Genomic DNA, 23884 nt, shown 5'->3' with positions numbered 1-23884 from the left:
CTCAGCTCCCGTGGAGGAAAACAAAACGCAGCCACCGGCCGTGCACAATGGAGGCTGTGGGCTGAGTACTAAAAACATGCGCAAAACAGCAACTGCACACAAACCTGACAAAGCAGCCGATGGGGGCTCAGTGTAGACAAGAGGTAAGGTGGCCTGTTGTACCAGAGTGGAGAGAGGCCCCTTCCTCCCCCCTCCCGGGGCTTTGCAGAAGTGGATACAGAGCAGGAAGGAGTCTATTAGCAGAGCCCGCAGCGGGGGAGTCCCTGTGATGTCCGAGCGAGGGAAAGTGACACCGAGTCTGTTTACAAGCCGAGGGCACCGGAAGCGCACGTGCAACACCAGGCTGTGACACCTTCAGACAGACGGGGGAATCTGCGCAGCCCATCCTTCCATCTGGGACCACCTATCGTACTGCCCCTACACGACTGCTGCTACCACGGCACCCTTCTGGGCTTCTCGGACTTCCATCACCCAAGGGGTCGGTCCTTTCAGCACCCTCCAATACAGGGGGCTCCAACCTCTTCAGTACTAAGAGCTACTTATCCTCCCAAGCTACCACTATCAGTGGTGTAGTGGATTCCACCCATCTGAGTCTGTCAGCAGCGAGCACATCCGCGCATCTGGAAGGATGCCAGAAGTAAACAAGCACCTACGGGCACACGGACAGCGGGAGGGGCGGCGGAAACGGACAGCGGGAAGGGGGGGTGGGAACAGGGACACGAACACCGGGAGGGGGGGCGGGAACGGAGAGCGGGACATCGCGCAACCCACCCCTGAAAACGACACTTCAAAAATGGCGAAAACAAAGCTTGAAAAAAAAAAAAAACAATCGCCCACCGCCGCATGACGATCACAAAGGGGCGGGATGAGTATAAATCGCGGGAACGCCCACAAATTGCTCGCAAAATGACTAGCAGATCTCTCTTCCAATGGCTAGCCTCCATTTATGGAGCTAGCCAATGGAAAGAGAGGGCGGGACAACACACACATACTGTAAACATTAGATTTCGCCAGCGCCGAAAAGCTGCGCAGCGCAGCTTTCGACGAGGCGAAACCTAAAAAGGCAGAGCTCTGCTCAATAATCCTGTCAGCAGCAGAGGGGAAAAAAACCAGGGAGAACTGCTATCTACAGAGCAAGATGGGACACGGAGGTCAGAAAGCCTTTATAAGATGCAGTGTCCCTTTCATTTATTTACATTGTTTCAATGCTGCAGCTTGAACAGGCTATATTGCTATATTTTTTCTTAGCTTACTTTAAAAATAAGTTAAATGTTTTTGAGAAGATCACTTGTCATTTTTTGTAGAAGTGATTTTTAAGGGTATATCCCCTTTTTCCTTCAAATGTTTAAAGTAATAAAAAAAAATATTGGCAATATAGCCTGTTTTTAAGACTGCAAAAATCTAACAAGTTAAACGTTCTGGCACATATGTTTCCTGGCCTTTCCGAAGTAAGGCGAAGTAGATGCAACTTTGAAAGAACTGCTTCGGGATTCCTGCGCATGGTTGGGACCATTCAGTACTAAGGTCTATCACTGGAGATCCACTAAAATGTATTTTTGAATTTTAAGTGAATCAGATTTTCTTTTAAGCTCAATTCTATATCCTAGTTTCGCTTATTTAAAAGAAACAATTTTAGTTAGTTAGCACCAATCTTATTGGGAAGAAGCTCTTTGACCAGCAATACTATGAACATTCATCCAGAAAGAAGGTTGCCATTGCAATTCTCTTGTAAAATGTCGAGTTTCTGAAATATGCAAGACCTATATGCTGTATAAGTTATTGTTGTGTGCAAACATGCTGTAAATGGATATCTTTGTTGGCCTATTACAGAATTACAACTAAGTACTGGCATGATTAGCGTAGGCTTTTCAGAAAACAAAAGACTTCAGTTTAGGTTTAAAGAAAGATAGATCATAGTCAAATCGAATAAGATTACTAAGAATGCAGAAAGCTTGCTCTTTATATAGTATATCAAAATTAGATATTATGTGTAAAGAGTGTAGGTATGCCTTATGAATGGACAGGGGCTTACTTTAACAACGCAAGATGCTATTTTTGTGGTAGTGTGGTCGAGCAGCATTAAGCTTATCAAGGAGGAGTGTTACACATTTGTTGCATGCACACAGTCAATAAATGATAGACACAATCAATTAGGAGAGCCAGACCAATTTAGAAAATAAGTACACATTTTCATATTATTGTTGACACCAAGAACTTCATTATTGGGTTAGTACTTTTTATAATAGCAGTTTTGAAGAAAACAGGCAAATTAATTTGCATTGTGGTAATGTTAACCTATGGGAATAAACACGTATACTGCATACGGATACTTAGCAGCGACTAACAGGACCAATCTTCTGGAGTGAAAGTGTGGGGTCCGAGGCAGCACTAACGGGCCACCTCTGTAGGCTCTGAGGCATCTGGGTGGGACGTGGTCATGTGTAGAAGATGCTGCAAGCAGGGTTGGGGGGCCAGTCTGGGTAAACAAACAGGAGGATTTGTTCTTGAGATGCTTTGGCATGTAGGGACACCATTGGTCCACTTCTCACTAGACTATGGGGCTCAGGTGCAGTGGTATCTCTAGGTGTTGGGTTTGTTCTGGAGACTCCCACAGCTGAGAAGGCCTACACAAAGAGGCTGTAGACGGCGACGGGGAGTTTGTCTGAGCAAACTCAAGGTGGGGTTCAACTCTGGAGGCTCTCGGGAATTAGTTGGCACCGTTGGCCAACGCAAAATTGGGCTAGCGGGGTGAACAGGTGCAGTGGTGCTTTCCGGTGCCAGGTTTTTGCAGTCCGGAGTCCCCATGGGTGCCTCAAGGGTGCAGGGTAGCAACTCCACTACTCTCTGGGAGATGGTGGTTGCTGCTTGAAGTGCTGGCAGTCCTCCCAGGCGTTTGGAGGCAGAGAGGCTGCAGGATGAGTTGTTTTCGGTGCAATTCCCGGCGGCAGCAGGAATGCCGGCAGGATTAGCGAATCAGTTGCTGTCCCTCAGTTCTTGCTCTTCACAGCTATTTAGTGGCCTCCTTCTTAGGTCATCAGAATCTGCTTTCCTGGTGCCAGAGGTCCCCATAATATTAGATTTAGGGTTGTTATGGGGAGTAAAGGGTTGAAGCCTATGGGCTACTTACGCCTGGGTTCGCTACACCCCCTATATGACCACTTCCTGTAGGAAGTGGGCATAATCCTGTCCACGAGTTCCTAATTCTGCCATTATCAAGATGGCAGAATTCCCCTATAGAGGGGGCACATCAGGCAGATCACCTTGGGGGTGTGACTGGCCTGGTAGTGCACCCATCCTCCCTGCATACTTATTTTCCCACCGGTCTTGGTGCCAAATGGGCACAAGACAGGGGGCTGGAATTTCCTTACTGGGGAAGCTGTGGTCACATATCAGAGGCGGCAGAGACCTTTTAAGCTTCCTACCTTGATAAGATTACTTATCCATCCTGCTCGGAGGGGGCAACCCAGCCAGAGCAGGCATTATTTATACCCTAAGGACACATAGGCACTCACCTGCACAGTGACAGGCTGGTCGATACCCGTCAGCTAGCACACTAGAGGCGTGTACGTTTTCAGGGGGGCACCCCTAAGGTGCCCTTTGGTGCATGTATTAATAAATCTACCACTGGAATCAGTGTGGGTTTATTAATACAAGGTGTTTGATACCAAACTCCACAGATTTCAGTGGAGCCATTATGCAGCTGGAGAACTTGTTTTAACCAATACCCAGTAAATGTACTGTTCACTTATGATATCTGAGAATTAAACATCACTCTGGCTTATTTGCTCATACAGATATGCCACACATGTAGTATAATGCACCCTGCCTTAGGGCAGCACAGCCTGCTGTAGGGGTGGATTACCTACATTGCAAGTAGTGTCTGCTGGCATGGCACAAGAGGATGTGTGTCAAGTTGTGTTTTCACTTTTATCTGCACCAAGACACTCAGCCTGCTATAACAGTCTGCATGAGTTAGGTGAGGGGTCCTTTAGGGTGGGACAATACATGCTGCATCCCTAAAAGACCGTCCCCAGTAACCATGCCCTCAGGACTCGAGGTACCATTTACTGGGGACTTACAGGGGTGCTAAAGGTATGGCCAATTGGGGGAAAATTGTAAAGTTTAGGGAAAGACACTGGGGCCCTGTTAGAAGTAACCCAATGCATGTCTGTCAAAATTGCATCAGACACCAGGCAAAAACTGTGGGTGACTACGTCAAAAAGGGGCACTTTCCTTCACAACCCCCCAAATGAAAGAGAATGAGACTAATCTTTCCCAAGAGAGTCTTCATTATCAAATTGGAAACCCTGGAAAGGCAATACCCTGTAGAGAGATGGACCACTCCAATAGTGTTGGGTTTTCACTTTCATTTATATCGGCAATCTGAGAGTGGTCTGTGGTCAGTTTGAACAAGGAAGTGAGATCCAAAGAAGTATGGTCTCAACTTCTTCAGGGACCAAACCACAGCAAAGGTTCCCCTCCCAATACTGCTCTCTGGGGAGTAACCTCCTGCTAATGAAAGCAAAAGGCTGGCCATGGCCATCATCATTGGTATGGGATAGGATTGCTCCGATCCCATGTTCAGGGGCATCTATCTGTACTGTGAACTGCTTAGAATAATCTGGAGAAAGGGTGCTGAGCACATTGCTTCAGTCAGAGTGTCAAACGCCTTTTGACAGCTCACTGTCCTGTTTACCTTGTTTGGCATTTTCGTGGAGGTCAATTCTGTGAGGCGTATCACAATAGGTCTATACCCCTTCACAAATCTCCTGTGGTACCCAGTCAAGCTAAGGAATACCCTGACTTGAGTCAGGGTGGTTAGAGCTACTCAGTCCACAAGTGGCTGGATATAATATTGTTAGGGTTGAACTTGGCCTCCGCCTAAAATATTTCTACAACCTGTCCCAGCAGGTAGGGGTGGATTGTACCTACTACAGCAAGAACAAGACTGATATGCCTATGGCTGGTATCTTCAGTGGTACAGTAGACTAAAAACGTAGTTCTAGGATGAAGCCTAAGAGATCATTAGTGGCTGAGACTGAACCCAACATTTCTTAAATACATTTGCTGTTTTTTTCTGTTGGGGCTTAAATTATGCAAGAAGGCTTTCTTGGGCCCTTTCTGCTGCTTCGCTGAGCGCTGCCGTCATTGCTTTTGGATTCACCGTCTTGCATATCACTGCCAGGTGGAATTTGCTGCCTTGTTATTGTTTTTGGCCATCAATGGTCTTTTGGTCATCATAGCCAATATTTGGGCTTTTATGCCGGTTTGTCATTACATGTAACTGTAGAGGAGAAGGAAATGGGTAGCTGCTCCTCCAATTTTAACACTAGCTGGTGAGTAAGAATGGCAGTCTCCATAACTTATCAAGTCGCTGGTTGCTAGCTCATTTAGACGTGCTGGTTGGATTTTTTGAGGGCAGGGGATTGGAGGAATCTCTGTCATTGCTGGTAGCTGTAACCTGTGTTTCTCTGGTTGCTTTTGTTTTTTGATTTTGGCCAGCTTTCCGGATGGTCTGTTTGTTTGCCCACTCAAGAAGGTTTTACAACAGGATTATGTTGGTATTTCGGTGGTTTCCTAACTTATAAGAATACTGGACTAGGGGTTGTTGCTACCACATCTTTGATTGGTTTTAGAGGGCCTGGCTGTCAGCAAACATTGGTTGTGCCATAACTCGAGTAAGACAAGGACAGTGAAGAACGGATGGGATAGTCACACCCTGATTACTTACAACCAGTCTTCGTACTGAGGGAAGGTCTTACTTGTCAGTCCTGTGGCGATCATCTTTTACAGACATGGCTTTGTACTTTCAGGCTTTTGTGGAGGAATATAAGGTGTGATGGGTGGATAAGGGGAAGAGCAAAAGGCAGGTGGAGCAACAAAAGACTAAGCCCTGGTTTTACAAGAAAGAAACCCTGAAATTAAAATGGTGTAGGTTGGGGAAGTGGCAGAGGCAATGCCAATCTCATGGAATTAAGGCTGATGAGCAAGACCTTTAGTAATGACCCCTGCAATAGGTTATCAGAGCATCTGCGCTGACATTTTTTATATGAGCAGGTATATATCATATATATTCATGCAAAAATGAAATTTCCAACATTTTTCAGAACTTCCTGGAACACTTTGTGAAATCCAGAAAGATCATAAATCTACTCCAAACATAGGTCTAAATCCACAGAAATTAGTTTAAGAATATTTTGGGGTGTGACTTGTGTTCCTTTTTGGCTTTTCAACATATTGCTACTAATTAAATTAGAAAATCAACGTTCATACAATTCTCACATTCTAAAATTTTGGAAACACCCAGATGAATTAAAGCCAGATGATCTCTAACCCATAACCATGAAAGAAAAGCCTTTGAGAAAGAAAGCTACTTAAAATGCAAATGACCTGGGAAGCTGCTCGCTTTGTTACTTGCTCAAGATCTGCCTGTAATTTGCGCTGCTGCTCTTCATAAAGTACCAACTTGGCGTGCAGCTCTTCTGTAGAAAGAAGCATAACAAATAAGATTACTCAGCTCAACAAATACATGTATTACTATAAACGTTTTAAAATCTTCACTAATACTCTGCTTCTAAGCATTCTCATTTCACAGTTAAGTCCAATTTTTATGGGGATCGTATTAGATAAGCATTCAAATATACCCAATATGCATTTAATATAAAGTATTTGGGGTATGAAGGAGGTCAGCCCATCCTACCATTTAAACAATACCCAGAGAAATACATATACTTGAAAATCTTGTGCGAGTTTTAAAGAACCACACTTATAACTATATTTAGTTACTCAATGTAAGTAATAAATCAACAGGTTATTTCGCTTTGCTAATGCTCTACCTGTAGATTCCTTACCTTTAAATATACCCAGGTGACAGTGGATCTGGAGAATTTTTATAGTAACAGTCCTACATGCCAATAGGTAGCTTTGCGTGCCTCCTCAGTTACTCCATACCGCCCTGATGTGATGGAACAGAGCTACATATAAGGGCCACCATAAACATTGACATCAGTTTCTTTTTCCTTCCGCATATGGAGCACTTGTCTGAAGGGGACAGTGTGCCAAAATAGAACTTGGGACCTTATGTTGATGTACAGGAGTCCACTGTACAGAACAGGAAGGTGGCAGTGAGGAATCTGCATCTAGATGGAGCATTTACCAGAAAAACCATTACCAAAGGCAAGTTAATTGTCCTCATCTTTAGAAGAGATACTACAGCAGTACCTACCAGTGTAGGGTCTAGGAATGGACTCAGAACAGAAGGTCTTGCATAACTGAGGACCAAATAAACAGCTAATGTTCAAATGGAGGTAGGAAGAGCACATGGACTTTGGTAGAGCATCACTTCTCCATACATGATGCATACTTCGGAACAAGGTTGCTCTATAATGAAATCAAGTAAAAAGAGGTGTACGGAGGAAAGTGTAACACTTGAGATGATTTTCCAAAAAAAGTCAGAGAAGTTCCCACTTTATTATGACAGAAAATCAAAGTTAGATGCTACATGGCAGCGTGGCGCTGAATGAGTGTTGTTCTGCTTGTTGGAGTAGAACATTACAGTGGTATTTGGCTATTTAAATTAATGCATTCAGCCTTAGTGACTAGAGAAAAAAGGCTTAGCTTGAGAAAATTGGTACAATTCTTGCATTCCTAATGGACGACAGATTGAAGACTTTGCTTATCCGAGACTCATACCATCTATACTGCAAGTAATCAAATGTTATGGATGAAAGAATGAGACTCAAAGAAGAAAGTTTGTTACAATGTTTAAAAAAATACTCCTGCCCGAGCCTCAAATCCTAAAAACAAAGTGCCTATCGAAGTTCACCACTTAAATGACAAGAGATGGGGTGGCAGAGCATTTAGGATACACAGTGCAACCTTTTGGACCTCCATTTCCCTTAAATTCGAGCCCAAACCTCAAGTTCAGGCAGTCTTCAGACCTGGACTACCCTCTTATCATTTAATGTCAGATGCCTGCTGGTGCAAAATATTTTCTCTACTGTTTAGCACCAATAGGTTTCTCTGGAGTACTAGCCAAGCTTTACAAAATCTCAAAATAAGAAACATAGATCAGCATTACCAGTTCATCTAAGGTGTGAGGGTCTCCTGAAATAGCAGTCACCTTTGAGATGGCACAAGAGACTGAATGCAGAGTTTAGACCGAACAGTTTTTGTGCGGTTATGGACTCTCCCCATCACTAATCACAGAAATGTGTGAAAGAATTGTCCAATTCAATCCGAAACAGCTTAGCCTGCTGATGGCACTGAGCTTTAATCTGAGCCAGCATAACAATGTTAAATTGTTTGCAGAAAGAAACTTGCTGAAGTGAATACAAGACTGTAAGAAGCCTCCCCTCCAAATGGATTCTCTACCGCACTGCACACATGCATTGTGACCCCTCTCAGAGGCATTGCCATTGCTGGAATGTTTAGGTACTTTTTTCAATCACTAGAATGAGGGAGTTTGTCTAAGAGATGCAATTCAGTGTAATATGGCAGATGAGAGGCAGAAGGTAAAACCCCCCCCGACTTACCACATAAGCGTAGACCTGTCAAAATGTATGTTTACAGATGAAAATGTAAGGATATTCTGCTCTACTAGATGCCTAATCAGGGGGACAAGCTACAGTGATTTACACGGATATTAATTTATACTTTCTGATACACAGGTAGAGCAGAGCAGGCAAAGGAGCTAGCGTCTAAGGGTGAATTTGTTCTAGAAGATGAGACAGACGTTGGTGCGATTGGTGAAACATACACACAAAGGATCAAAAAATATAATGGGGACACACCCGGAGACTCCAATGCAAAAGCTGCATAACGATCCCAGACTACATCCCGATATGGTAACCATATGGAATCTTACCCTTGAATGCTTCTTTTGCAGAAGAAACTAGAAAACTGATCTGAGAAGATAAACTAGAACTAGCTGCAGAGAAATTTGCTTCCTTAATGGCGTTTTTTCGTGGTTAGTTTTGTATTCATTCTTACTGGGTGAGTGTTGGGATTACTAAAAGTTCTTTGAGTAGATTATAGTTTGCTTTGTGGTTCTTAAACAAACATTTCACTGTGGCCTCTGTGCGATCTAGCATCAGTGATGTAAAATACAGTCTCTTAACTCTGGAGCAGAGGCACACCTACATCCATCGAAAAGATCTGAACTTTAAGGCCAACAACGTCATTCACCTGTTAAGACAACTGAGCCAACATCTGCTATGTCCATCAGCAGAGCCCATACTGAACGTTTTAAAAGCAAAATTGCTTCCTGCCATCAGCTATGGCCATTTTGCTTTTCCTGGATCGCTAGACAAGTTCTAGAATTCAACCCAAGCCAAAGTATACAAATTAGTGTTGCTCATTCCACGGTCAGCTAGGAAATCAAGGCTGAGACTGGAGCGCGGTCTCGGGAGGCTGGACTTGACATGCCAGGGGGAATTGACAACGCTATACCTCAGGACCTTGATTGCTCCAGAAGACTCACTCAGATATCAGCTGAGGTCTGTTTTCGAGGAGGTAGGTACATCCTGGCATACCAGTCTTGGCCAGGCCATACCCACCCTGAGGATTAAAGGCAGCAAGCTAACGACTACCTAAAATTCCCCTCTTCACCTGGAAGAAAGCCGTGAACAAGCAAGTTCGGGAAACATCATTTGCCAAAGACATCGTAGTCGTCCACCTTACCTTGTTCTTAGAGCCATTAGACAAAATATACATTCTGGGAAAAGCCCATCCCAATCTTAGTAAGGCTTTGACTTTACAAATCCGCAGGAAAACTCTCTATACGAGACTCATTATGCCACGCATCACTAATTTCAACCCAGCATGGGCACATAAGGGGAAATCATACATGTGTAGGGTATGTTCCTTCCACATGGAATCCTGGCTGCCCCTCCTGTGCTGTTACCGAAACTGAACACTGACAGTCGGCACCTTTTTCGCCCTATGCTCATTTTAAATGGAGCAAGGTTCCGTAGAGGGGCCTCAGCCTTATGCTTCACTGAATCAATAATACTAAACCTAGCAAGACTGGGTTAATTTATGCAGCTGATCAGGATCGCCATAAATGAGGCACCAGAGGGTAATGTCACTCCTGTGACAGACTAATGACCCTTCCTCGCCAGTGGCATGCCACATTATACAATATGTTGAAATGTGCAGGGGGGTACCCACCAGTAACTAAGGCGGTCCATCCTCCTTATTCAAAAGTCATCCTACCTAACCGGATTTTAAGGTCCCAGTATTTATTCATTTTATATAATATGGAAATACAAGCAACTCCGAGATATCAGACAAATGTGCAAAGGGCCAAAGGCTTATTACAAGGACAAGGACATCAGAGGGGAGGAGAAGGGCTAGGTAGGGAGGACATTTTTTAATAATAATTTTGCTCTTATGACTATCATGAATTGAATTAATCGAACAGTTAATAAATTCATTCATTCATTCATTCATTCATTCATTCACACTTACATTGCCAAAACAATTAGTCACTGCCCTCTAGCGGCTGGAAAGAACGCTTTAGTCTGGTGAAGTATTCCTCAAATATGGAATCAAGGGCACTCACTGGTCCAAATAGCACTAGAACATAAGACCCAAGACATTAGAAGTGCTGATGGGGGTCTTCCTAGGTATCACAGTTCTGCTATATCTCAAACGGAGCATGCCATACAACGCAGCACATGCCTCCCTATCAACCTGTCCATGTAAGGTTAACCAAAACTAACCTAGCTTACCACTTGATCACTGACTTTCCCTCATGCCCCTCGCAAACTATTTCTACCAATCATTTTGTCAAGGTTTCTGGTACTGCCATCTTGTCAACCCTATAGATTAGACCAATCTTAACCATAATCTTGGAATTATTTAATATTGCTTATTTATCCTTCACTTTGGGCCAACCATCACTCAAATAACGCTGGACCTCGCACAACTAACTGTCTTGATCAATAAGCAACCTATTCTTCTTCAGTGACAGCCCCACTGCAAAACCCACGCAAACTCAACAAGAGCCAATACTCATGGCACACCATTTCATCCCCATTCGCATCTTCACTAATAGGCAGCCAAGACACGTGATTTTCAGTGATATTCTGGCACTCTGGAACATGTTTCAGATAAAAGGAAAACTCTTCCAAAAATATATTGATTCAGCCAATTTGGGAGCGACCTTTCAACTACACTTATAATTCATATGCAATTCAAAACTACTACCATAAATGTAGGTCTTAAAGTGCTTAACTGCCAAGCTACAAGCCACAGTTTTCTTTTTTATTGCAATAGAAGTGTTTTATGCACCCTTAAACATGCATGAAGTAAATTACATCACTATCTCAACTTCTCCCTTTTCCTACATCAGAACTGCATCCATTTCGTATGCACTTGTACATGTAACAATGATGGTGTGATTCTACACATCAAATGTCTGGCTTCATATGCCAAGACTTGATTAGTTAAAACCCCTCAGACCAAGTTCCAGATCACTCGAATTTGAAATTGTTCTTAAGCTACATTCTTAACTTCTTCATCCTTCCAGAAAAAATGATCTACCAACTTGGTATAGTATTACACCATGCCTAGAAATCAACTTAACTCTTCCTTATTTCCTGGGCAAGACATCAGCTCTACTGCCGTACCAAATTACTTTTTTAGGCACTATACCATCCCACAATAAAACGGATGATGTGCATTGGATGAATTTAGGGTAGAAAACATACTTCAATCACTCCCAGTAGACAATAAAGTATGTTGAGTAACTGTTCTTCACTTCTCAATCTGGTTTTAGGATGGGACACGGCATCGAACCCGCCCTTCTAGGAGTCCTGGATCATCATAGACGGCTCTTGGATGTGGGCCAGAAGGGCGCCCTGATCCTACTTGATCTCAGTGTGGCCTTCAACACTGTGTCACATGTCACTCCCTACGAGAGGCTGCCTAATCTAGGTCTCCAGAAAATAGCCCTTTCCTGGATGACATCCATCTTACAGGATTGTTATTTTCAGGTGATCTCAGCCAGTGCCTCCTCCAAACAGCATGCCCTAACTTGAGGAGTTCCACAAGGATTAGACCCAAGTACGGCAATATTTAACATCTATGTGCGACCATTGGCTGACTTGGTGGAAAGTTGTGGCCTTACCTTATTTTCATATGCAGATGACAATCGTTTCTCTATTATCTGCTCAGAACCACAACTCTGAGGCTTTGAACTCCTGCTTGCATTTGGTTGTGGCATGGATGAACAACTATTCACTTAAATTAATAGCGAACATGCCAAGGGACTGGTGCTGGGAAAGAATCTGTAACTTTGGGGTCCTGAAAACTGGCCCGGATTCCTGGGCCCTCTTCTAGATTCAGCCCGAAGGTCAAGAACCTTGGCTCCCTGCTGAACGACAAGCTGTTCATGAAGGCCCAGATGGCGTCGTTCAGAAATGGCTGCGGAAAATCTTCTTGCTTCTACCATTCCCAGCTCAAAGGACGGGTATCAAGGCACTCATTATAGCAAGACTGAATTACGGCAACATGTTTTATCTGGGGGTGGATAAACCCTCCAACAGACCATTGCAAATGGTCCAGAGCATAGCGGAAAGCATGCTCTACAGACTCCCGAAAAGTGCCTCGCCCTTGCCTCTCCTCCGGGATCTCCATTGGCTTACTGTAGAGAAGCAAATTCAATGTAAAACCTTGTGTTATGTCCACAAAGCAAGATTGAGGTTAGACCCCAATATCTTCACAAATTGGTAAGATCTCATCAACCGGCCCATACCCTTCGCTCTGACGAATTTTCCCTGTGCGAATTAAATACACATGTTGAAGTATGGTTTAGGGTCTCCTTTTGCATGCATGTTATGTTAGCATGGCTTATTAGAAGTTTAGACACCATTTTACCTTTTGCTGCTTTTGCACACGACACTGCGTAGCTGTTTTTGTAAGTTAGCCTTCATGAAGGTCTACACATGAGAAAAGGTGTGTTTTTCGACATCTCTAGAAATACATTGTGCCCCTAGTCTGCACAGTGAGTGCTGAGCCGTTAAGGTTATCATAACATGTGAGCCTGTTTCTCTGCATGTCCTTCTAACACATTCAAGACAACATTTTGGCAGCTGCGAGCCGATCAAGGTTCTGGCGCCTCTATCATAGCACACTTGCCATAATGTCACACACTAGGAAGATTCCACGGATGCAGAGAGCGTTGCTGATCCAGATGTAATTTACACTTACTGAGCGAAAAGGTAATGGGGTCCCCCCAAAAAAGCCCAAGAGACCTTCTTTAGTTTAGAATACATAGTTCCTATATAGGGAGGGTGTTAAAACTAGGCGATATATACCCTGTTTGCACTATCATTGTAATATGATTCCTCCATTTGTATTTTATGGAATTGTAACCATGCTGACCATATTATTCTTAATCATAGGTCTGCTTATGTTGACTAAAATAATGCGCATGAGATCACATTGTTAAAATAAATATTTTAACCTTGCCTTGTCTCTTTTTACTCCTGTTGTGGACTGGTATGAGAGTATAACAAAATCGTGTTCTTAATTCCCACCAATCCTGAGATGGTTCCAAGTCGCATGTTCTAGTTTGTCTAATCATTGGTTACTTTGCTATAGGACGAAGAGCTAATGTGACACTGATGCTAGCTTGCTGGGGTTTTCTACGTACTAAGGTGAATTTCTGGTACACCACAATTCACTAATGTCCTAGGTCTCTGTGCACAGTTCTGTGTATGAGCAGAAATTCTTGCAACATGGTGCCGCCAACGAGTGTGGTCTTATTGTGAGACGCTTGAGTAGTGCTTATTTCAGTCTACAGCCCCCTCACTATCGTTTCCGGTTGACTATCGTGATGGATAAAACCTACCTATGGTTACGTAGGTCACTTCAAGCTTGATATAATAAAACAGTTTTCTCTTTGAGTTACTACCTAGTTGAGCCTTATTCTAATGCATTGCACTTATTATATTACTGTTTTGATATGGCTGCGGTTGATATCCCAGCACACAGTGGTGTGGCTGTACGGATTCACTTGCAGGAATACCTAGTTTTTTAAGAGGGACATGCAGTTGTTTTTGTGGTCTCAGCTGAAGCGGTGTACCCATTTGAATTGTTTTACTCATGGGTTACATTACCTGCGGTAGATGCTGGTACTGATGTATTTCACACTTATACCCCTGCTGATGCTACTGCTGCGTATGCTCCATATCAGAGAGTAGAAATTCCGATTTCTGCTCGGATGCATGCCGTTTGGTTTGATGGTGCCCTCCCACACGTTATTACAGCGGTCAGACAAGGGCACTACTAGGCTTGTTTTGGCTGCTTACACCCCGCATCCACAGGCGGGTGCGTTGACAGCTCCGCAACCAGCCCCCTGTATGCCTCTGTAGTGTCAGTTATTAGGGGTCTGGTTCATTACATTACCCGCAACCTCCCAGGTGGTGCAGCGCATCCAGTTGGTAAGAGCGGGCTGAAGCTTAGTCCTGTCATGGTTAATGCGGTCATGGGTAAACGTTTCCAGGTTAAAGATGAGATGTCTTTTTGGCTTGCCGAGAAATTCGACCAACTGGAGGCAGTATTCCCTAATACTAGTCCTGTGGGGAAACACAGGATCCTCACAATTAGTTCACAGAAAGACTTCGTGCCAAACGTATTTGAATGTACAACATGGGGTGTGATTTTTGCGGCAGTCTATACTAGGTGCTTTGGCACCCAGTCAATGACGGTCCTACCCTCAGTGATCAAGCGTGTTCAAGATGAACACAGGCAAAGGCGGCTGTGGAATTGGGAATGCGACTCGTGGGAGCGTTTGACACGGTACGCGATCTTGTTTTTGTAAATGTCACGGGGGACGCGATAAGTTTCCAAGTCTCTAATGCTTTGAGTGATGTCCCTGTTACCGAAGATTATCACGGAGGCTTATAAGACCGTTGGCTGTAATAGTCTGGGTGTTAAGCCTTTCACTAACAAAGAAAAACAGCAGCAAACTCAACAAGCGTCATCTGATAAAGATGACCGCCCAAAAGTTAAGAAACAAAATTGGAGTAAGAAAAAGAAACAGGGCAAACAGCAACAGAAACAGGGGTCCCGTCCAGCTTCACTTACACCTGCCTCTACTGAGCATACATATGAGTTGCGAGACTGCAGTACTATTAAGTCACCTGATTGATTTCAGGTTTCTGAACAACGTTCTCCTCGTTCTTTGTAGGAAACATCGGTAACAACCACCGGTGGAGGAGGCGGCGGCGGCAGAGGACGAGGTGCCCAACAGAGCCCTGAGCAGCCTCGTAAGGCTGACGGAAAAGGCAAGCAGGACGAGTCACTGCATCAGAGACCCCAGTTTCAAAAGAAAAAGGTTGCTGCAGAAACAGCGAGATATGCCACAGATAGTGAGAACGCAGATTCGGAATCTGACATGGGCACGGACGCTGCTGGACAGCGCGGCGGCGATTACCATCATTCGAGAGGCGTTAAATGTAAATTGATACTTGTATAGCGTACTACTCACCCGCAAGGGTCCCAAGGCGCTTGTACGAATACCGCTGTGGAACCCGTCCTGGCTTTCCCTGTGAGGCGTCCACTCCTTGGCACCCAGAGGGTGAAAGCCAGGCATCCTTAGCATTGTGGGGGCCGTTGTGGAGATTAAGCAAGCTATTGCCCAGAGTTGCAGAGTGGAACTCATGATTAGAATAGGCACCGAGGCGAGAATTATCAGGTCCGTGGAATTTTGAGCCCAAGACCCCGCCGAAGCGGGGAATTAAACCCTGGTCCTGGGCTAGACCTCTGCATCAAGGTCTGCCGCTCTAACCATTGAGCCACACTTCTCTACAGGCGTTGCGTCCACTACTGAAGGTGACAGCGACTGACACCTACTTTGTAGTTGAGACAGCTGACACTAGAGTGGCTCCCCCTGACAGACTATATTGAAGTGTCCTTGTAATGGAAGGTGACATTGAACGTACCATAAAAGGGGTATTTTGGGAAAATCTGACTACTACCTATGATATTTTGTTGGCAGAAGTCGATTGGCCCCCACCTTTTGTCTTAGCTGCTCTGCAAGGGAAGAAGGCGATCCTCCCCGCTTCCGCGCACGCTGTGCCGAAGTAGCAGGATCTACAGTTTGTATAAGATTGGGCTAAGACGCTTGCGCCGGCGTTGTACCGTACTCACTGCGGATGGGAAAAATTATCCCCTCGACATGAGATTTCCTTGCGGTCTATGCCACAGCCTCAACCCCAATACTCCATGCGGCGAGAAGCGAAAGCTTCAGCTACGAGATCCTTAAACAATTGGAATAGCAAGGAGTGATTGAAACGTCTGTGTCTCCGACAAATAACCCTCTTTTTGCTGTGACCAAGCCAGACAGTTCGTATTGTTTGGTATTGGATTACCGCCACTTACACTCACATTGTTGTACGTGCGCAGTGTAGAATACTCACAGTTCTGCTCTTGTGGATAGTCTCGTACTTAAAAGGTTTAACCACATGCGTGCAGCGGCTTTTTTCGCGCTGTGCGGCTTTTTTCAAAAAGCGCGTTACATGACGAGCTGAGCTCGTCATGAGCATGCGAGCGGCACAACTCATGACGAGCTCAGCTCGTCATGAGTACGGAAGGGGTTAAAACCACATTTGACATATCCAATGTTTTTTTTGCCCACAATCTGTCCTCTCTTAGTAGTCAATGGATGGCTTTTAACAGTGGCGGAAAACAGCGACAATTCCTTCGTTTGGCTATGGGCTACAAGAATAGTCCTGGCGTTTTTGCCGCCAGCATTGTTTCTCTCTTGGAGAGACTCGACGCAGATGCTTGTTTATATGTGAATGAAATTTAACTCACAGACAATGAATTATGGCCGCATCTGTGCCGAGTAGACCGCATAATTTTCTGTTTTGCGGACATAGGCAATAAATGTAACTTTGCAAAATCACACATTGCAGAGTACACAGTGTTGTTCCTGGGCTACAAGCTCAACAAGGAAGGTCGAGGTTTGGCTAATCACTTCCTGGAGAAATGCGCATTTTTGCGAGCTCGGACCACACTGAAAAAGTTACAATCTTTACTGGACTTTTAGAATTTCGGTCATACCTACATTCCCGAATATGCCCAGCGTATCAAACCGCTTTATGCGTTGATACAACCAACTTTTTCCGGTCATCTCGCAATCTTTGCAGGCTGACCACCTTGAATCTAAATTCTTGCCGACTCGTGATAACCACACTATACTGGTGATAAGAGTCGTGCCAGGGGCGGTGGATTTCAAGTACCTCACTTTCAATAAGGGTTATACAATCCCTATCGCTTCCAAGTCACACTTGTACACTTCGACTGAGTTGCGGTTTTCCACTGTGGAAAAAGTTTTGACTGCAGTGCAGGTGCCATTCTTAACCACATAGATGCTGCACATGTGCATTTCCTGTGCTGAAGGTCAATGGAAACGGGTGTGGTCATGACGAGGTCAGCTCGTCATGAGCACAGCTCCACTGTACCTCACGACGAGCTGAGCTCGTCATGAGCATCGAAGGGGTTAAGAAACATGCACTGTCGCAGGGAAAACTTATTTTGGTTGTTACTCCGTATCCTGCCTTGGAGGCAGTGACAAAAGCCAGTGTACCGAATTCCAAAGCTGTGCACCGCCGGTGGATACAATAGGCCACATCTTTGACATCCCTGGATGTCACATTTATTTTTGATTCCTCTTCGCAGACACAGGATTTCTTGCAGTATGAATTTGTTCACCCTGCTCCTCTGACTATGCGCCCACTTGAGGATATCCGTTGTATCATATACACGGACGGAAGCGCACAAGCGGCTACGGATTCAATGCCCGCATATTCCTCGGCCTGCACAATTGTGGTTGGTCCTATGGTGGATGGTGAATTCAAGTCCGATGTCGTGTATACACAGACATTGGGAGACTGTACTGCCCAATTGGCAGAGCTCTGTGCTCTAATGCTTGCATTGGAGTACGCAGACCCCAGTGTGACTACTCTTATAGTGAGTCACTCTTATTACTATGTTCAGTCTTACAATAACAATCTACCCTTTTGGACTCAAAAGGGTAATCGTGACTCCAAAGGTCGCACAATAAAACATAAAATTATCTGGGATCGAGTGGCTGAGCTTAAAGAATGTCTCCCACTCGTCTTTGTAATTCATACTCTGGGTCATCAGTGTGTCGGAGTTCAAGCTGTTGGCAACTGTCTTGCAGACGAGGCTGCAAAGACAGCAGTTGCAAGATATGATTTTCCTGATTTATGCCATTATATAGGTATAAATCACCTTATCCTTATATAGGCATAGAAATCATTACCATATTTAGACATAGCCCATGCAGTCCAAATACGTTATGGCTACTTCCACTAGTTCTGAAAAGCCACAACGATTTCTTGGAAAACTCTGCTTCAGCAGTTAGGGACTTCCCCATGCTTAAATATTGATTTGTCCAAGAACTCATGGAGTTTTCAAAGAACTGAGACTCATTGTTGAAGTTATTATGTCCAACTGTACGTCAAACTCGGCACCTTCAAGGTATAAAAATGCCCACACTTGCCATAGCAAACACACAGTGGTTTGGAGCAGTTCGACTATCTACTTGCCAGACGCATCTCACTACAGCAAGTGACGAAGGAAGCCGACCCTCCAGCAGACGCACTGAGCAAGACGCTGTCTTTTCTCTTGCCGAGAAATCCAGCTCCAGTGTTTCCAAGCTTCCCTTGCGGGGTATTGGGAAATCAAGCCCAGAGACAGAGAGATACCAGACCTCTTTCAATCTAAACCAAGGTACGGAGCTGATTAGACCCTAAGAGAAATCTAGGATAGATACTTGGCAAAAAGAATACTAAACCTATGCTGCACCTCACTTTCTTCTTCCCTCATACTAGACTTATGTTAGGTACATCGGGGTAGGCGTGTTTTAGAAGCACTAGTTGAGTACTTTTAGTCTTTATTAATGTATGTATTTTATGGCCTAGAAACCATACCATGCTTTTACAGTATTATTTCATAATACTCTTCTTGCATGAGAAAGAAGACTGTTCAATAAATACCTTTTTATTGAAAACACCCGTCTCTATTTCTCTGCTCCTCTGATGAAACGAAGCATGTATGATCGACTGAGTAAAATATCTATCTATTGTTTCCATGACTCTGTAGATACGTTTATTCTTGGGGAAACAAAGTTGTCATATTTATGCGGTTGTCAGAAACTAATCCCTTCTTGTTTATCCGAGAAAGTTTCTAGTGACCTCTGAGCTAGCTGGCACTCACAATTAAGTCTAATATATTTGATAGAGACCTAGTTGACCTAAGTCCTACGTCAATTCTATAGTATATATTATTCCAATGCGCAGAGCCTATTGGGAATATAGGAACTACGCTACAAGGCGCCCAACATTTGGTAAGGCACTAATTTAACTCTAGATACTGGAGTAACTCAGTCGTGCTTTTCACAGAGACCCCTTTTTCCTGTAAAATACTTCAATAGACGTCTGGAGTGGGTTAAAGGACATAATATCCGCCATAACTAAGTAGGACAGATAATCCTATGTATTGGCTTTTGGTTTTGTTTAACGTTGAACGATACATTGTTCCAAAATAGTAAAAGTAATTAAGTGGAAAAGGGGCACCGGTTACTTTTGGATGATGCACTAGCATACATTCTCCTTTGAAGGAACAAAGTAACATATGCCTGGTTAAGAACTAAAACATTATTAGCCAATACCAAAGAGGGAGTTTTGTGGATCAAACGGCACTGAAAACAACAGTTGTTCCCTCTTTTATCAGTTTGGATATCAATAAGAACGCTCAACAGTGACAAAACATAACACCTTGACGGTTTTCTTCTACAGTTAGCACTATCAACCTACAATGTAATTGCATATTTATTTCACAAAGCATTTACCATTCTGTGTTTTGAGCTCCACAAATGTTTCAAGCCTGGTTTGTAACTGCTGATTTTCAGCCGCCAGGTCAGAAAGGCGCTCATTTAGGACAGACATGCTGTTACTGTTGGACACAGACTGCAGGGAGAAACAAGAAGAATAAAAAAATATATATATATATTATATTTCTGTATTGTTAATCATGTAGCAGAATACATAGGTTCCGTATGCTAAGTGAAACAAGGCAGCTCAGTCAAAACTGCTTAATTAATAGTTGCTGTTCAACTGCATGTCAAATAGAACACAAACATATTGTAACTTCAATTTGACTTGAGAGCTAGTATCTAAGGAGTAGCTTCTTACCTGTAACTCCAGTATTGTAGTAGGGGTACCTCTGTTATAGTCATAATCTGTGAATAGTCCAGTCCATGTATATGGACCCCGGAGCAATCGAAATAGTCTCTTAAGTTGTCCTCTTCTGCAGACCTGCATAGACACTTAAGGGAAAATCAAAGACAAAAAATGCAGCCTGACATTAACAAGGCTACACTGGCCAGCACTTCATCCTGAAGTGAAAAAAGGATGGCCAAATAACAAATGTACACATTTTGCTAAGTTTCACACATAGAGAAACTCCCCTTTACAAAAATCCTTTGTCATGATAGAGAGGAAGGGTTGGCCACACAGGCCCCTTGGGCTGTCATTATGTGTCCGGAAAAGGGATACCGTGCCTTTAAGGAACCCTCCAGAGACCCTCGGTATCCCATGATGCACAGCCAAAGGCAAGTTACTTTCAGTTCTTTTTGAAGGTGTATATAGCCAGGCCTGTAGCATCCAGGATATTATCGTTTCATCCACCGAGGAGGCGGGCGGATCACTTATGACTATAACAGAGAAACCCTACTACAGAACTGGAGTTACAGGTAAGAAACTACTCCTAATGTAGTAGGGGATCTCTGTGTATTATCATAATCTGTGAATAGAAGAGCAAGCCCATCCCAACAAACCAAACCATAAGTGGAGGAAACAGACAAACCCACTACTGTGCAAACAAATTCCTCAATTAAACCTGCCCGACCTGAGCATCTGCCCTGGCATCAGAGTCCAGACAGTAGTGCTTAGCAAAGAAATGCACCGACTTCCAAGTGGCAGCCCTCCAGATGTCTGCAATGGAAACATGATGTAGTTAAGCCGTTGTAGCCGCTTTGCCCCTGGTGGAGTGAGCCTTAGGCTTACCCCCTAAAGTCTAGTTAGCCTTCTGGTAACATAGCTGCATACAGGACCCAATCCAACTAAAGATAGACGGCTTAGAGGTGGCAAGACCAATCCCGACCGATCCATAATTAACAAACTATTGATCAGACCTATAATTATCTTTGGTCTTATCTAAGTAGAATTTCAACACCCGCCGCACATCAAGGGAATGAAGGGATCCTCCGCCGGAGAGGAAGGATTTTGAAAAAATGTTGGTAAAGTAATCGTCTGATTCACATGGAAATCAGATATCACCTTAGGTAGGAACTTCGGGTGAGTCCTCATGACAACCTTAGATTCATGAAACACACCCCTCGAGCAGATGTTATAGCCACAAGGAAAACTACTTTCCATGATAAATGTCTGCAGAGAAGCCTTGTGAAAAGGCTCAAAAGGCTCCTTCATCAACCTAGACAGCACTACATTAAGCTCCCACGGAGGCGAGGGACGTCTAGTGGGAGGAAACACCTTCTTCAAACCTTCCAAAAATTCTTTGATGACAGGGATTTGGAAAAAGGAAGTTCGTGAAGGGCATTTTCTATAGGCAGTTAAAGCTGCGAGGTGAACCCTATTAGAATGAAAATTAAGGCCAGACTGTGCCAAATGTAGCAGGTGCGGAAGGATGACATCCTCCTTGCCGTATGTTGGATCCGGATCTTTAGAAGCGCACCAAATGCAGAATCTTTTCCATTAGTATGCATATGAAGTCCTTGTAGATGGTCTCTTTGCCTCCTTGAGTATCTCCATGCAGTTCTATGGAAGATTTAAATGTCCATACTGCGCTCTCTCAGGAGCCATGCTGCCAAACTCAACAACGATAGGTTGGGGTGCACCATCTGCCCTCCGAATTTCGTGAGAAGGTCCGGCCGACATGGAAGCCAAAGATGTGGCAGTAGAGACCAGTGGAGAAGGTCGTTGCACCACCACTGCCGAGGCCATTCCGGAGCAACCCTGGCCCTGGATTGGGACAGTCTGATCAGCACTGCCGGGATCAGGGGAATGGGTGGAAAAGCGTACAGAAAGCTGCTCGACCAGTTAATCCACAGTGCATTCCCCAGCGACCCTGGTTGGTAAAACCTGGAGGCAAAGTTTCAGCATTTGCTGTTTTCTGCGGTTGCAAACAGATCAATTTCTGGAGTGCCTTATCTTGCAAAGATGTTGCTTAGCACCTTGTCGTTTATAAGAAATTGTAAATTGATACTTGTATAGCGCACTACTCACCCGCAAGGGTCTCAAGTCGCTTGTACGAATACCGCTGTGGAACCCATCCTGGCTTTCCCTGTGAGGCGTCCACTCCTGGGTACCCCTAAGGTGGAGGCCAGGCATCCTTAGCGTTGTGGGGGTCGTTGTGGAGATTAAGCAAGCTATTGCCCAGAGTTTCAGAGTGGGACTCCATGATTGGAATAGGCACGAGGCGAGAATTATCAGGTCCGTGAAATTTTTGAGCCCAAGACCCGCCGAGGCAGGGAATTGAACCCTGGGGTCCCGGGCTAGACCTCTGCATCAGGGTCTGCCGCTCTAACCATTGAGCTTTGAGTAGTTTTCCCAATATACAACTTGGGACATGGGCACATAATTGCATATATTACATTGCTTGTTTTGCAATTAGTAAATTTACTAATTGCGAAACAAGCAATGTAATATATGCAAATATGTGCCCATGTCCCAAGTTGTATATTGGGAAAACTACTCAAAGAGTGAACCAACGAGTGGCGCAACATAGATCAAGAATCAGACACAAGGTGTTGACTGCCCCTATGGTACAACACTTTGTGGAACATAAACACATTGAGACAGATTTTAAATGGACAGTACTGTCAGCAATAAAAGCTCCCCCCGAGGAGGAAATGTAGATGCCATGTTGTTGAAAAAAGAGGCATACTTAATTCTTAAATTTAACTGTGTGGTGGACGGTTTGAACGAAATGTCTGAATTACAACGATCCAATTACTGAGCCCCCTGTCAAACCACCTCTTTGCAAACATACACCCTCTCGCAAGACATAGTGCGAGCCACTTCTTTAACTACGACTAGATCGAACTTTGTGAAATCCAGGTTTCATACAGTGCCTAAACACGAAAAGTATAGAAAACTACAAGGTCCATGATGCTTAGCAGGGTATTTAAAAGAGAAACAAGTTCCGGAGTTACGTCTGATAATAGCAGTCGACTCGCGGTAAACTAAACGCCAGTCATGCGGCCACACGGAGATTACTAAAGCAGACTCAGGTATATCTAAAAGAGGTAAGAAGTTCGAATTAATTACCCCTGAACTTCATTGAGCAGCATTACGGCCGTAGATGTAAACATATTAAATGGTTACCTTTTAACCTTCCAGAGACCCCACCTAATAGGAAGATAACACGAAGAAAGTAGAACAAAGTGGAGCCGCATACGAGGCACATACTTTTCCTGCTCACAAGTAAGTTTCACCGCGCTAGAGTAGTGCGCAACAAACACATAGTTATACTCATACATTGATCGTTTGACTTTTTTTAACCTAACAGAACTAAGCATCGTTGAACAAAAAAAGTTTTCCATACATGGATAACGCACCTTTTCGAGGATTTTAAAACATAGAACAAGTAAGTGCTGGCTAGTTTACGAAAAGAAAAATAAATGTGATAGTATGTATATCACAAAATTTCTACATAAGATGAGAAACTCACAAGCATGCCATCCTTTAATTCATTGTCCAGGCAATGGCGACATTGAAGGATAATCAGATGCCCCGTGCCTCAAACGATAGCGAACAGTTTC

The 23884-nt window shown here is 44.0% G+C and overlaps 1 protein-coding gene across 4 annotated transcripts in view; it reads right to left on the bottom strand.

Annotated features, from left to right (window-relative positions):
- Positions 1-23884, bottom strand: part of LOC147729254 (uncharacterized) — a 690765-nt gene that overhangs the window by 472426 nt on the left and 194455 nt on the right. For all 4 annotated transcript variants that reach the window (XM_086959552.1, XM_086959555.1, XM_086959553.1 and 1 more), the window contains exons 12-13: positions 19892-20009; positions 6391-6482 (exon numbers count right to left, since the gene is read on the bottom strand). In XM_086959552.1, the coding sequence (XP_086815678.1) occupies positions 6391-6482; positions 19892-20009 (210 nt within the window). The remainder of the gene's footprint in view (positions 1-6390; positions 6483-19891; positions 20010-23884) is intronic.

Source organism: Lissotriton vulgaris, chromosome 2_2 (genome assembly GCF_964263255.1).
Source record: "Lissotriton vulgaris chromosome 2_2, aLisVul1.2, whole genome shotgun sequence".
Taxonomy (NCBI): Eukaryota; Metazoa; Chordata; class Amphibia; order Caudata; family Salamandridae; genus Lissotriton; species Lissotriton vulgaris.
Note: the sequence above shows the minus strand (reverse complement) of the source record. Positions and strands in the feature narration are given on the sequence as shown.